We start from the raw sequence: 15,542 nt of genomic DNA, 5'->3' as shown, positions 1-15,542 counted from the left end.
CATGGGGGATTGTGATTAGCCATCTCTCAGAAAAACTGTTCATTGTTCTTCCCAACCTGGAATGCTGTGAACCCGGGAGGTGGGGCTTGCAGTGAGCCGAGATCGCGCCACTGCACTCCAGCCTGGGCGACAGAGCGAGACTCTGTCTCAAAAAAGAAAAAAAAAAAAAAGTGTTCCAGTGAATGAGGAAGAAGCTGCGTGCCCTTCTGTAACATAGTCTGAGAAACCACATAGCTTCCTTTCCACTAAACTCCATTGGTTAAAGTAGTCACAAGTCTGCTCAGATTCAGGAGGAGGGGACACAGATCGTCACTTCTCAATAGAAGTGTCGGAGAATTTATGGCTATGTTTTTAAACCACTGCCTAAAAATATACACTCATTCTTCCACTGATACGTAGAATTTCAACATATAAAGCACATGAGATTTAAAGACTTTAATCATAGCTAGAGTGTTTATTGGAATATTCAGGTGTGAATTATGTGAATAATCAGAGGTTAACGATTTGAATGACACAACTTTTTAGCACAAAATATGATGGAAACTTGGGCAATCACACAAGTATTGATGATGTCCAAATTTAGGAATGCCAGAGATGACAGTGAAATGAACATTTGGCTATTTGGCCTTGCAAATGTCAGTTTCAAAAATGAACCCAAAGAACAGATTTTGGTTGAATACCAAGGCCCAAATTGTACTTCCATGCATCTTTCAGATGAGATCCCCCCAAATCTTCAAAACTTCCAAATCAGGAAGATTTTTTATTAGAATTCCTATTACAGAGAAAAGAAATAAGCTAAGCTCAGCGGGGTCAAATTATTTCTCTAAGATCACACAGCCAGGAAGGGACATTGGTAGGTGGATCAGTGAGGGACTGGCAAAAAAAAAAAAAAAAAAAAAAAAAACAGATGGCCAGTCCAACCGAGTCTCATAGGAGTGCTTAATTAGTTTATTTTTTTTGAGACAGGGTCTCCTGGGTTCAAGCAATCCTCCCACCTCAGCCTCCCGAATAGCTGAGACCACAGGTGACCGCTATCACACCTGGCTAATTTTTTGCGTTTTTGGTAGGGACGGGGTTTTGCCATGTTGCCCAGGATGGTCTCGAACTCCCCAGCTCAAGTGATCCGCCCTCCTCAGCCTCCCAAAGTGTTGGGATTACATGCGTGAGCCACAGCGCTGGGCATTAATAAACTATTAACAAAGTTCTTGCTCATGGGCAGCAAGGTTGAGGTAGGAGGCCCAGGGGACTCCACTGAGGACCACATTGAAGACTGGCCAAAACCTAGAAAAGGCACCGAAAGCCTCTCTCCATAAGACATGCCTGCCAGCACCATGACAGTTTACCATTGCCATGGCAACACCCATAAGTTACTGCCAATTTGCTAATTCTGAAAACCCACCCCTTAATTAGCACGTCATTAAAAGTGGGTATAAATGTGACTGCAGCCTTGCCCCGAGGTGCTATTCTCAGCACACTGCCTAGAGGGTAGCCCTCCTTGTTAGGTTTTGGAGGGAAGGTGAGGGTTAAAGACACACAGACAGAAGGCGGCTCAACAGCAACTCAGGTATACTGCAGACACCTGTGGAAGTGGGTAACCAGCCTAATGCCAGAGCCCACCACTGCTTATAAGCTGGGGGTACTTATAGTTATGGGTGGGAGGGGTCTGAGCAGTATGGTTTGCTGCCCAGCAGGATATTGATAAGATGGTTCCATGATGAGGCGGTTCTGGCCCTTGTTCTGGTGGAATGTGGTGTTCTCTGCACTTTCTCCCAGCAGAATATGATAGGGATGTTTCTTCAGTTGGGCCTTTGCACGATAGGGTATGATAATGTTTCTTTAGCTGGGCCTTTGTCCGCCTTGTGGTCAGGTGATTAGGCAGGATGTTTCTCATTGGCCCGAACCCCCGTGGAATATTTCACTTTGACCAAGATCTGCAAAATAGTCGGGGGCTTATAAAATGGTTGCAGTTTGGACTAACACTTCTCTGTAGGGGCAGTCACTGAGCTGTAACATTGTCCCCTGCCTGGAGGATGCCAAGAACCTGCCCTGAATCACGTTGAGGAAACAAGAAAAGGCGAGGCATTATCCTCATGCTAGAAGGGGTCGGGGAGGAGACTAAGAAATTTCTAGAAGTTTCTGGAAATTCCTGGAAGAACCCAGCAGTTTGTAGTAGAGAAGGCTACAAGCCCAACAGGAACTGCACCTGTTGTTGGAGGAACCCAAGAAGATTAAAGCCTCGTTTTCCTCCTTTCTTGATTTCTAGTGTCTCCCGAGAGTTGCGTTGGGTGACTCCAACAGGTGGGGCAGAGGATAATAGAGTCAGTGGGTGCAGCCATAAGTGTTGGCGCTTCTCATCGACCTAACCCCCGTTCGCGAGGCCCACTTGGGCTGAAAGAGGGCCTCCGTGGAGGAGCCACCGGAGTGTATCCAGACCCCCTTGCTCTGCGACCTGAACAGGCCACTCTTGCACCCGGCTCCCTAGGTCCAATTGCAGCGCCGGCGCGCCGGCCGGGCTCAGCCCTAGCAACCCACGCCCGGTTGCCATGGAGACGTCGGCACCTGCGCAGCCCAAGACCCCCGAGCGGCGGTGCGGGAGCCAGTGCGCAGGCGCGCGCTGCGACGCCAACCTCGGCTTCTTGCAGCTAACAGCATCGAGCCTGGACGCCGCGTGACCCGCCTGGGCCGGAGCGGGGGCGGACGGCGCCTTCTTGGCCCTTTCTGCCTCTAGCAGCGGCGCCGGGGTAGCCGGAGCCAGCGAGTGGGAAACGGCTGCATTCCGCTGCGTCTCCTTGGCCTGGCTGGGCGGTCGGAGGCTGGTCTGCCAAGTAAGTCCCGGCTGGGCAGGCGGAGCGTCAGGCCCGGGGGAGGGTCCGAGGGCCTTTTGCTGCAGATTCAGGGACACGTATGAGCACCGGGGCCTGGGTTGGGGAGGAGGGTGTTGGGAAAGCGCCAGGTCTCCTGCAGGCCAGCCGCGGAGGGGACAGCTAGGATCTGTGAGCTTGGTCATTTTCCTGGGAACCTGACCTCGCTCCCTTGTCACCTTGCAGGATTACTGTTTGGAGACCGCTGCAGCCCACGTCCACCTGATAGACTATTTACTACACGTAGTAGGGTCAGAGCCGCTAAATGTCCAAGACCATGGCGATGAACCTTCTGGAGGATTGGTGCAGGGGAATGGAAGTGGACATCCACAGGTCCTTATTGGTCACAGGCATCCCAGAGGACTGTGGGCAGGCAGAAATTGAGGAGACCTTGAATGGGGTCCTCTCCCCACTGGGCCCGTACCGCGTGCTCAACAAGATTTTTGTGAGGGAAGAGAATGTTAAAGCTGCCCTCATTGAGGTTGGTGAAGGTGTGAATCTGAGCACCATCCCCCGTGAATTCCCAGGAAGGGGTGGTGTCTGGAGAGTGGTCTGTAGAGACCCTACCCAGGATGCTGAGTTTTTAAAAAATCTGAATGAATTCCTGGATGCCGAGGGGCGCACCTGGGAGGATGTGGTCCGCCTGCTCCAGCTCAACCACCCCACCCTGTCCCAGAACCAGCATCAGCCCCCAGAGAACTGGGCAGAAGCTCTGGGGGTGCTTCTGGGAGCAGTGGTGCAGATCATCTTCTGCATGGATGCCGAGATCCGCAGCCGAGAGGAAGCCAGGGCCCAGGAGGCCGCTGAATTCGAGGAGATGGCAGCCTGGGCTTTAGCAGCAGGGAGGAAGGTGAAGAAAGAACCGGGGCTTGCAGCAGAGGTGGGTTCTGCCTTAAAGGCAGAGACCCCCAACAACTGGAATGCCACGGAAGACCAGCATGACCCTACCAAACCTTTGGTTCGCAGGGCTGGAGCTAAGTCTCGCTCCAGGAGAAAGAAGCAGAAGAAGAACTCCAGGCAGGAAGCAGTGCCCTGGAAAAAACCCAAAGGCATCAATTCCAACAGCACAGCTAACTTGGAGGATCCTGAGGTGGGTGATGCTGAAAGCATGGCGATCTCAGAGCCGATCAAGGGCAGCAGAAAGCCCTGTGTGAAGCAGGAGGAGTTGGCTTTGAAGAAGCCCATGGCGAAATGTGCCTGGAAGGGTCCCAGAGAGCCACCTCAGGATGCCCGGGCAGAAGCCGAGAGCCCAGGAGGCGCCTCTGAGTCAGACCAAGATGGTGGCCATGAAAGCCCGCCAAAGAAGAAGGCCATGGCCTGGGTGTCTGCCAAGAACCCCGCTCCCATGAGGAAGAAGAAGAAGGTGAGCTTGGGCCCTGTCTCTTACGTCTTGGTTGACTCAGAAGATGGCAGGAAGAAGCCGGTGATGCCAAAGAAAGGGACAGGCTCAAGAAGGGAGGCATCAGTTCAGAAGGCCCCTCGGGGCCAGCAGCCTGCCGAGGCAACAGCCTCAACCTCTAGGGGTCCGAAGGCCAAGCCAGAAGGCTCTCCTCGGCGTGCCACCAATGGTGAGAATGACAGCAGAAGTGACTGGGCTCGTGCCAGCAAGTGGATGAGGCAGGAGGAGCAGGAGTGGCAGGTGGGGCAGAGGAGCCCAAGGAGGTGGTGGGTCAAGCGGGTGATGAGGAGGACCCTGGTGCATGGCAGGAGGTGGATGACACACCAGTTGAGGAGGGTAAGAGCCCAGACCGCCCTTCCAGGAGCCCCTGAAGGCCGATGCTGGAGACATCTGGTGGGCAGGAGGTGGCAGAGGAAACCCACGATGAGTGTCGCTGTGGTCATTTGCCACTCCATCTGACCCATCTTCCTTGATGAGAATTTAATGGTTTGGGCCCAGGCTTGGTGGCTCACGCCTGTAATCCCAGCACTTTGGGAAGCCAAGGTGGGCAGATCGCCTGAGGTCAGGAGTTCAAGACCAGCCTGGCCAACATGGTGAAACCCCGTCTCTACTAAAAATACAAAAAATTAGCCGGGTGTGGTGCCACATACCTGTAATCCCAGCTACTCGGGAGGCTGAGGCAGGAGAATCTCTTGAACCTGGGAGGTGGAGGTTGCAGTGAGCCTAGATTGTGCCACTGCCCTCCAGCCTGGGTGACAAGAGTGAGACTCTTGTCTCCAAAAAAAAAAAAAAAAAGAATTTAATGATTTGGGAGGCCAAGGCAGACAGATCACCTGAAGTCAGGAGTTCGAGACCAGCCTGGCCAACATGGTGAAACCCCATCTCTACTAAAAATACAAAAATTAGCTGGGCATGGTGGTTTGTGCCTGTAATCCCAGCTACTGGGGAGGCCAAGGCATGAGAATTGCTTGAACCTGGGAGGTGGAGGTTGCAGGGAGCCAAGATCACACTGCTGCACTCCAGCCTGGGCGATAGAGTGAAACCCTGTTTCCCCCCTCCCCCCCAAAAATATTAATATTTGGAGTTACGTTGTTTGCAGGGTATGTGGCTTTAAGGGTGAAGTTTTCTAGAGACCTGGCTGGGGAATAGAAATGTTCAGGGACCCAGAAATTTCTTGGAAGTAATGCATTTCCTAATGACACCTCTCTGCTTCCCTTCTTGATCTGTTCTCTCATTTATTTGCAGAATCCAGAAAGGTTTGATCTGGGGACCACCCATACTGAGGAGTTGAAAGAACAAGGAAGAAGTTCCAAGTCAACCAAGTTTTCTCTTGTCACTGAATAAGACTTTGGACTCTCTTAGGGCCGCTGTTGATAGAGATCTGGCTCTGAGGTAAACGATAGGTGAGGTCTTGGGTGGGAGGGAGTTGGGGAAGGGAGGTGGATCTCTATGCCCTTTTCTCTACCAGGCCTGCCGTTTCACCGCCTTCTCTACTCACCTTCTCTTCGGAGGCAGGAGAGTTGGTAAGAGGATTGGGAAAATTCTAGAACATTCATTCCCCTTTATGCATGAGCAGGGTCACTGTTAACACTCATCCATGTTCAGCTTTTCTCCCCCACGCCTCGCTCCCTCCTCGGAATGGTCAGCGACCTCTGCAGGCCCTGGCATTTGGAAGAGCTGGGTGGCCCTGCCATATTCTCCCTCCCGCCTTCCTCTCGTGTAACCAGCGGGGTAAGTTAAGCCAGGACCTTCGCTGCAAACCTGGTTTCATTGCTCCTTCAGTCTCCAGCTTCCATCCTCCAGTTATCTAGCCAGGAGGTCCCAAGAGTTAGTTTTAGGGAAAAAGAATGTCTGCCTAGACCTCAAAGTCTTTGAGTTTTAGAGTCTGTTAGTAAAAATGGCACTTTGATTCCCATTTGGGATGAGCCCTCTCAGGAATCGTGTGGGGAAGGGGGGTGATTATAGGGAAAGACGCAGGCATTCCTAGGTCCCCAGCTCTAATTCCATCCATCTACCCAACTGTCACCATCTTTGCACCAAACTGTCACCATCTTTGCAGCAGCAGGTCACTACTCACATTATAGTAAGACGGGAAAAAAATCTTTTAAAACTTGGTTGTTGGCCGGGCGCGGTGGCTCACGCCTGTAATCCCAGCACTTTGGGAGGCCGAGGCAGGTCGATCACGAGGTCAGGAGTTTAAGACCAGCTTGACCAACATGGTGAAACCCCATCTCTACAAAAATTAGCTGGGTGTGGTGGCGCGCGCCTGTAATCCCAGCTACTCAGGAGGCTGAGGCAGATGAATTGCTTGAATCCAGGAGGCAGAGGTTGCAATGAGCCGAGATTGTGCCACGGCACTCCAGCCTGGGCAGCAGAGTGAGACTCTCTCTCAAAAAAAAAATCAAAACTTGGCTGTTAATGTCTGCCCTCTGAATTCAGACACACTGTATTAGACCAGACCACCATGTGTGATTGTGTGTGTGTGTGTGTGTGTTTGCGTGCGCATGTGTAGAGGAGAGAGCAGGGTCCCTGAGATAATGGTTTCCAAACTGTATCGTAGCCGTCCACAAAGATGTAATCCGAATCTATTTTTCTCACGTGTTTAAAAAACTGAAAAGTGACTACTCAGATATGTTGGAAGTCACATCGAAGACTATCAGAATATTACCTTGTGTTCATAGGTTAACTTGTTTTTGTACACGTCTTAGTTATTTCAGGCATCTCTTTGCTTAAAATTGAGTTTCTTGTAAATGTGACTGATGAGCAAGGTTAGAAGTGGAAGAAATTCCTGTGCATGTTCTATAATCTGACACCCTGAAAGCAAGTTTCCTTTCGTCATTCACATGCTCTTGTTCTGCCGTGACTGTTCAGGTGTATGGTAGTAAGTAAATGTATTAACATGGTGAACAGTAGTAATATTCTATCATAGAGTATTAGCCCTTGCAAGTTTTCAGGGCGTCTTTTCTGACTTCAGTTTTTGTGATAAAGAATGTGAACAGTTGTTAGATGTTCTCAGTGATTCAACTTTAAAACAAATTTCTCGTGATGATTCATTTCAAAATCCTGAGTGAGTCTGACTGAAAAATAGGAGAGAAAAGAGAGTGGTTTCCGTTTGCAGCTGCACAGCTGTGTGCATCGACGTTCTCCTGGGGTGTGTGCCAAGCGAAACCCAGGGGTGAATTGGGTTCTTGAAGAGACCAAAGCCTGTAACTGTCCAGCTTCTAATTTCAAAACGGGTCCATTAGGGCTTCGTTGTGTTAACAAGTTGACACCATGACTAGTAAATGTAAACGTGTATGTATAAAATAAAGTTTAGCAAATTAAGTGTCCTGTTAAGTCTCTTGTAGGTGAGGATTGCATGGACTATTAAATTTGAGGAAAGGGTTCCTCTTTCCTCAAACAGTGCCCCCAGCCAGATGTGACTGGTTATCAGATATGGGTTCAAGCTTTGAGAATTGTTAATGATCCATGAGAGAAGAAGCCGTTTGTCCTCTTGGCGAATGGCTTTCCACTGATGTGGAAGGATGTCCCACAGATCTTGGGGTTTCTAGAATAGGTATCTGGTGATGCAAATTACCTCAAAGTACCAGTTTATTGTTTTATAAACAGGTGGAAAATGAAAACCTTTCCCTCCCTTCCTATTCCCTCACACAGAAGCCAAGGTCTTTTTTTTTTTTTTTTTTTGAGATGGAGTTTCGCTCTGTCACCCAGGTGGGAGTGCAGTGACACAATCTCAGCCCACTGCAGCCTCTACCTCCTGGGCTCAAGTGATCTGCCCACCTCGGCCTCCCAAAGCGTTGGGATTACAGGTGTAAGCCACCACGCCAAGCCAGAAGCTGAGGTCTTTTAGCTAAAAATATAGTTTTCTTCTGGCCCTCCCCTGCCCCTCCCCAGGAACTCCTGAACCAGGGTGGCCACTACATCAGTCACTTGGAATCTGTTCAAGGTACCATTTCGTGGCTCTACCTGCTGATTCAGGATCTCTTGGGGGTTGTACATAGTTATCTGCGTCTTAAACAGTTTCTCCTGAGAATTTTTTTTTTTTTTTTTGAGACGGAGTCTCGCTCTGTCTCCTAGGCTGGAGTGCAGTGTCATGATCTCAGCTCACTGCAACCTCTGCCTCCTGGGTTCAAGCGATTCTCCTGCCTCAGCCTCCCAAGTAGCTGGGACTACAGGGGTGCGCCACCACGCCCAGCTAATATTTTTGTATTTTTTTTAGTAGAGATGGAGTTTCACCATGTTGGCCAGGATGGCCTCGATCTCTGATCTCTTGACCTCGTGATCCGCCCACCTCAGCCTCCCAAAGTGCTGGGATTACAGGCGTGAGCCACCACGCCCAGCCAAGAATTCTATTAATAATACAGGTTGGAGAGCTTCAGGTGGAATAATTCAGACTTGGGGAAACGGAAGTGTCCTCAGGGGTCCAGGTTGAGGTTTTGTGAAAGTGAATGGAGATTGTGAGGAAAGATGCGAAAGAGACCAAAAGGGAAGCTGGGATTTGAGGACGCGGAGCTCATTAGGAACTGCCGTGTACTCATAGAAGCATCTGGATGAAGCTCTATTTATTGGGTGCCCCCACACCCCCACAATGGGAAAAGCCCTATTTGACCAAGATGTTTAAGTACCTCCCACAATAATAGTCACTCCTACTGGTTACACCCAGGCTGTCAGTAAAGTATGAAAGGCCTACGTGCCCTAAAAATGGGGGGAATCCAAGGTTGGGGCACATGAAAGCTGTCTTCAAAGAAACCTCATCGCCCCGGGTGGAGGTGTTCTGTTGAGGGGTGCGTCTGGGGAGGGGCTGGCCCGGAGTGTTTGCAGGAAGATGGAGAGCTGTGGATGCCACCAGCAGGGCTCGAGGGCAAAGTGTCCTGGTTGCCCATGCTGCCATTCAAGCAAGGTTCGTTGAGAATCTGCTGTACGACAGCCAGGAGCAAGACAAAGAGTCCTGGCTTCCTGGAGCCTGACGTTCGAGTGAGGACAGACCTTATATAGACACAGGTGGAGGGGCGTGGAGCTCTGCCATGAAAAATAAAACAGGAAGATAGGCAGGCAAGGTGAGTGTGCAGGAGCGGCTGGCTGTCGCTTACAATGGTTGGGGGAGCCTCTCTGGGAACTGGATGTCTGAACAGACCTGAAGGGGGTGAGGGGTGAGACAAGCAGTTGGCCAAGGACGGCCTCCTGGGCAGAGGGAACAGTCATCGTGGAGGGAGACTCTAATCTGTTTCAGAAAGTGAGTAAGGCTGGGCGCAGTGGCTCACGCCTGTAATCCCAGCACTTTGAGAGGCCAAGGCGGGCAGATCACCTGAGGTCAGGAGTTCAAGACCAGCCTGGCCAACATGGTGAAACCCCATCTCTACTAAAAATACAAAAAAATTAGCCAGGTGTGATGGCGCGTGCCTGTGGTCCCAGCTACTTGGGAGGCTGAGGCAGGAGAATTGCGTGAACCCAGGAGGTTGAGACTGCAGTGAGCTGAGATCGCACCACTGCACTCCAGCCTGGGCGACAGAGCAAGACTCTGTCTCAAAAAAATAATAATTAAATTAAAAATAAAAAAGCAAGGAGGAGGTGAGGAGCAAGAGGGCAGGGGGCTTTGGAGGCTGGTATGCAAAGCCCCACAGGTGCGGCCAGGATGGATTCCGGCTTTAATCTGAGAGGTGGGAGCCATGGGAGGGTGCTGAGCACAGCGTCAGGATCCTACATAGGTTGTTTCCAGGCTCCCCCTGGAAGCCTGGTGGGGAACAGACTGCAGAGGGTGAGGTGGCAGCTGGGAGCCTAGTGGGGAGGTGACTGTAGCTGGACCCAGGAGGCCCAAGAAAAAGCTGCCCATTTGGGGATCTGGTTAGCAGAGCTGCCAAGGAGAAAGAAGTGGGTTGTGTTGATTTACTTATTCATTTATTCCTTTTTTTTACATTTTCATTTTTTAGGTAAAATAAAACATTTATATACAGTGAAATGGACAGATCTTAAGTGAATGGTCTGATAAGGATAAGTTTGGACATAGGCAGGCACCTGTGTAACCCATCCCTGCGACAAGTTACAGAACAATATCATCATCCTAGAAAGCCTCCCTGTGCCCCTTCCCAGTCGGTCCCCGCCCCAGCTCTCAGAGGTGAGCACTGTAATGATTTTTCCAGCCAAAGCTCAGTGTGTCTGTCCCAGGAGTGCTATAAGTGGAGTCATAACAGCATATGGTTTTTTTTGGTGTCTGGCTTCTTTTCCTCAGCATAGTGTTTTTGTTTGTTTTGTTTTTGTTTTTGTTTTTTAGGGAGTTTCACTCCTTTTGCCCAGGCTGGAGTGCAATGGCACCATCTCGGCTCACTGCAACCTCCGCCTCCTGGGTTCAAGTGATTCTCCTGCCTCAGCCTCCCGAGCAGCTGGGATTACAGGCGCCCACCACCACGCCCAGCTAATTTTGTAGTTTTAGTAGAGACAGAGTTTCTCCATGTTGGCCAGGCTGGTCTCAAACTCCTGACCTCAGGTGACCCGCCCACCTCAGCCTCCCAAAGTGCTGGGATTACAGGCGTGAGCCACCACGCCCCGGCCTTTTTTTTTTTTTTTTTTTTTTTTTTTTGAGACGGCATCTCTGTTGCTCAGGCTGGAGTGCAGTGGCACAGTCTTGGCTCACTGCAACCTCCACCTGCCAGGTTCAAGCGATTCTCCTGCCTCAGCCTCCCAAGTAGCTGGGACTACAGGTGTGCATCACCACGCCCGGCTAATTTTTGTATCTTTCTTAGAGACGGGGTTTCATCATGTTGCCCAGGCTGTTCTCAAACTCCTGGCCTCACGTGATCCACCCGCCTCAGCCTCCCAAAGTGCTGTGATTACAGGTGTGAGCCACCGTGCCCAGCCAGCATAGTGTTTTTGAGATTCATGTGTGTTTGAGTAGTATTTTCAATTATTTAAAAACAAAATTTTTTTAAGAGTCAGGCTCTTGCTCCATCACATAGGCTGGAGTGCAATTGTGTGGTCACAGCTCACTGCAGCCTCAAACTCCTGGGCTTAAATGATCTTCCTGAGTAGCTAGGACTGCAGATGCGCACCACCATGCCCAGCTAACTTTTTTTTTTTGGTAGAGATGAGGTCTCACTATGTTGCCCAGGCTGGTCTTGAATGCCTGGCCTCAAACAATCCTCCTGCCTCAGTCTTTTGAAGTGCTGGGATTACAGGCATGAGACACTGTGCCCCACCATGACCTATATATTTTTAAATTAGTTTTTTGTTTGTTTGTTTTTTGAGATGGAGTCTCGCTCTGTTGCCCAGGCTGGACTGCAGTGGTGCGATCTCAGCTCACTGCAAGCTCTGCCTCCTGGGTTCACACCATTCTCCTGTCTCAGCCTCCCGAGTAGCTGGGACTACAGGCACCCGTCACCATGCCCGGCTAATTTTTTTTTTTTTTTTTGTATTTTTAGTAGAGATGGGGTTTCACTGTGTTAGCCAGGATGGTCTCGATCTCCTGACCTCGTGATCTGCCCGCCTCAGCCTCCCAAAGTGCTAAGATTACAGGCGTGAGCCACCGCACCCGGCCAATTTACTTTTTAATATTTTCCCCACATTAAAAAAATAAAACATCACAGACTTATTTTATTTTATTTTATTTTATTTTTTTGAGACAGGGTCTCGCTCTTCACCCAGGCTCAAGTGCAGTGGCGTGATCTTGGCTCACGGCAGCCTTGACTTTCCAGGCTCAAGCCATCCTCTTATATCAGCCCCTCTGCAAGTAGCTGGGACTACAGGTGCAAACCACCATGCCCAGCTAATTTTTGTATTTTTTGGTAGAAACAGGGTTTTGCCATGTTGCCCAGGCTGACTGCAGACTTTTAAAAGCACCCAAATGCATTATTCAAGCAACATTAGCCACTGTGGTCAGATTAACAATAATGCAATAATTTTTTTCTGTTCATCTCTGTTTTAGATTTGCACTTTTTGTAATGGTATGAACAAGAGGATTAGGGAACTGTGCTGGTCTGTGCTAAAGTTCATCACAGGCAGGGCACATCCAAGCCTTTAAACTTGCTCCCAGGTGTCCTGGTTCTAAATAGCACATCTGTCCCACTTAATTAAACTCAGGCATGACTCTTGCAAACCCCTTGGGTCCTGGCTCTTGTTCAGGCCTGAATGGCCACATAATAGCAAGAGAATGCGTGGCAGGTCTCAGCTTGGCAACATGACATGAGGCATCATCCCAGTGCCCAGGGTTAGATTTGGTGTTTCTTCTGTGACTCTCCTTTTTTTTTTTTTTTTTTTTTTGAGACTGTGTCTCGCTCTGTTGTCCAGGCTGGAGTACAGTGGTGCAATTTCAGCTCACTACAACCTCTGCCTCCTGGGCTCAAGCCATCCTCCTGCCTCAGCCTCCTGAGTAGCTGGGATTACAGACATGCAAAGTGCTGGGATTACAGGCGTGACCCACTACGCCCAGCCAATTTTAATTTTTAAAAGACAGGATTTCACTCTGTTGCCCAGGCTTGAGTACAGTGGCATGATCACGGCTCACTGCAGCCTCCACCTCCTGGGTTTAAGCAATCCTCCTGCCTCAGCCTACTGAGTAGCTGTGACCCCAAGAGCACACCACCTTGCCCAGCTAATTGTTTTACTTTTTTTTTTTTTTAATAGAGACAGCTCCCTATGTTGCCCAGGCTTGTCCTGGCCTCAAGCTGTCCTGCTGCCTCAGCCTTCCAAAGTGCTGAGATAACAGGCATGCACCACCACACCCAGCAGAGTCCCACTTTTCATCTTGTGTCTTTGAATATTTCAACCACAAACAATAAATACTTATATTCATTTATTTTAAAGTAACCAGAGATAGTACAACCACTTTGGAGAACTGTTTGGAAATTCATTAAAAAGTTAGACATACCCTGGCTGGGCTCAGTGGCTCACACGTGTAATCCCAGCACTTTGGGAGGCTGAGGCGGGAGGATCACTTGAGGACACGAGTTCAAGAGCAGCCTGGCCAACATGGTGAAACCCCGTCTCTACTAAAAATACGAAAATTAGCTGGGCATGGTGGCGGGCTCCTGTAATCCCCGTTACTTGGGAGGCTGAGGCTGGAGAATCGCTGGAACCTGGGAGGTGGAGGTTGTGGTGAGCTGCGATCACGCCACTGCACTTGAGCCTGAGTAACAAAGCGAGACTCTGTCTCAAAAAAAAAAAAAAGTTAGACATACCCTTATGATATGACCCAGACATTCCACTCCTAAGTATTTACCTAAGATAAATGAAAATATATATCCACCAAAGATGTGTACACAAATGTGCATAATAGCATACTTACTCATAATACCCTAAATCTGGAAACAGCCCAAATGTTGTACCACATTTTATTTATCCATTCATTGGTTGATGGACGTTTGGGTTGCCTCCACTTTTTGACTATTTTGAATAATACCACCGTGAACATTGGTGTACCAGTTTTTGTGTGGGCATAGATTTCTCTTGTATATAGCTAGGAGTGGTACTGCGGTAGGAGGTAGAGCTCAACTCTAGAGGTAGGGCTTAGACACTGGACCAAATTGAGACCTAGCTAAAACAGGTCTGCGGTGGAAGCAGCTTTCTAGAAGACATGGCCACCACTGTACCATGCCAGTTTACCGTTGCCATGGTAACACCTAGAAGTTACTGCCCCTTTCCATGGCAATGCCCTTGACAACCCTGAAGTTGCCACCTTTTTCCTGGAAATTTCTGCATAAACCACCCCTTAATTTGCATATAATTAAAAGTGGGTATAAATATGACAGCAGCACTGCTTCTGAGCTGCTCCTCTAGGCACACTGCCTATGGGGTAGCCCCGCTTTGCAAGGAGCAGTCTCTCTGCTGCGGCTGTGCACTGCGGCCTCAAGAAAAGTTGCTATCACCACCAGCTTGCCCTTGAATTATTTCAAGGGTGAAGCCAAGAACCCTCCTAGACTAAGCCTCAATTTGGGGGCTTGCCTATCCTGCATCAGTACAACCCTTCAGTGGAACCTTACCCAACAATAAACAGGACTGCAGGACTGATACAATAATATCGATGGGGCTGTGCACCGTGGCTCATGCCTGTAATCCCAGCACTTTGGGAGGTCAAGGTGGGTGGATCATCTGAGGTCAGGAGTTTGAGACCAGCCTGGCCAACATGGTGAAACCCCATCTCTACAAAAAATACAAAAATTAGCCGGGCATGATGGTGGGGGCCTGTAATCCCAACTACTGGGGAGGCTGAAGCAGGAGAATCGCTTGAACCCAGGAGGCGGAGGTTGCAGTGAGCCGGGATCGCACCATTGTACTGGGTGATAGAGGGAGACTCCATCTCAAAAAAACGTAGGCAGCAAAAGAAAGAGTTCCAGACTAATAGAGTCCAGTCCAAATATACAACTCTAGATTCCTTACATAAGCTCCAGACAGAAGCTAATTCTCTGGTTTTAGCAGTGCTCACCACCACATAATTCTAGATGTACTAGCCATACAGCAAGGAGGCCTCTGTGTGCAATTAATACCTCTTGTTTAATCTAGGTAAGTTTACCAAGCCAAATAGGACAGAGCCTACACTATATAAAGGCATAATTCAGAGACCACATGAAATAGCCACCACTGAGTCTGTGTACTAATATAATGATATACAAACATTATTGATCATTGGGATTAGGAATATATGCCACAAATTAAACTCCAAAAAAAAAAAAAAAAAACAATATCGATGGATCTCAAAGGCTTTATGCTAAGGGGAAGAAGCCAGAAGCAAAAGATGCCCACGTACTATATGATTTCATTTTCAAGAAGTTCTAGAATAGGAAAAACTAATCTATGATGGCAAAAATTACAACAGTGGGTGTCTCAGTAAGGAGAAGGACTTTGAGAAGGAACTTTCTGGAGTGGTGGAAGGTTCTGTGTCTGGGTTGGTGGTTGCACAGGCATTAAAATGAATTTCCGTCAAAAATCATCAAATTGTACATATACTTTAAATGTGTGTGTTTCACCACATGCAAATTATACTTGAATGGAAACTATTTTTAAAAAGTAACTGGGCCAGGTGTAGTGGTTCATGCCTGTAATCCCAGCACTTATGGAGGTCTAGGTGGGAGCATCGCTTGAGCCCAGGAGTTCAGGACCAGCCTGGTCAACATGGCGAGACCCCCATCTCTATTTAAAAAATAATAATAAAATGGCCGGACATGGTGGCTCACGCCTGTAATCCCAGCACTTTGGGAGACCAAGGCGGGCAGATCACCTGAGGTCAGGAGTTCAAGACCAGCCTGGCCAACATGGTGAAACCCTGTCTCTACTAAAAATAGAAAATTAGCCAGGCA

The 15,542-nt window shown here is 49.1% G+C and overlaps 1 protein-coding gene across 3 annotated transcripts; it reads left to right on the top strand.

The window, feature by feature from the left end:
- The first annotated feature begins 1,947 nt into the window (after positions 1-1,947).
- Positions 1,948-7,584, top strand: PNMA8A (PNMA family member 8A). 3 transcript variants are annotated; one of them, XM_054673997.2, is made up of 3 exons: positions 1,948-2,825; positions 3,048-4,429; positions 5,506-7,584. In XM_054673997.2, exons 2-3 carry the CDS (start codon positions 3,127-3,129, stop codon positions 5,520-5,522), a joined length of 1,320 nt encoding a protein of 439 aa, XP_054529972.1. In that variant the 5' UTR covers positions 1,948-2,825; positions 3,048-3,126; the 3' UTR covers positions 5,523-7,584. The 3 variants fall into 3 exon arrangements, with proteins under 3 accessions (XP_054529972.1, XP_054529970.1, XP_054529971.1); XM_054673995.2 differs by having other exon boundaries at positions 2,152-2,825; positions 3,048-4,596; XM_054673996.2 differs by having other exon boundaries at positions 2,599-2,825; positions 3,048-4,500.
- The last annotated feature ends 7,958 nt before the right edge of the window (positions 7,585-15,542 follow it).

The sequence above is a fragment of the Pan troglodytes genome, chromosome 20, assembly GCF_028858775.2.
Source record: "Pan troglodytes isolate AG18354 chromosome 20, NHGRI_mPanTro3-v2.0_pri, whole genome shotgun sequence".
Lineage (NCBI taxonomy): Eukaryota > Metazoa > Chordata > Mammalia > Primates > Hominidae > Pan > Pan troglodytes.
This window is presented reverse-complemented; position numbering and strand designations above follow the sequence as displayed.

Excerpts from the sequence above, each read along its gene's own strand:
- PNMA8A (XM_054673995.2), top strand. The coding sequence starts at position 3,127 with ATGTCCAAGACCATGGCGATGAACCTTCTGGAGGATTGGTGCAGGGGA. Across the intron at positions 4,597-5,505 it reads TGACACACCAGTTGAGGAGG|AATCCAGAAAGGTTTGATCT; the intron begins GTAAGAGCCCAG and ends ATTTATTTGCAG.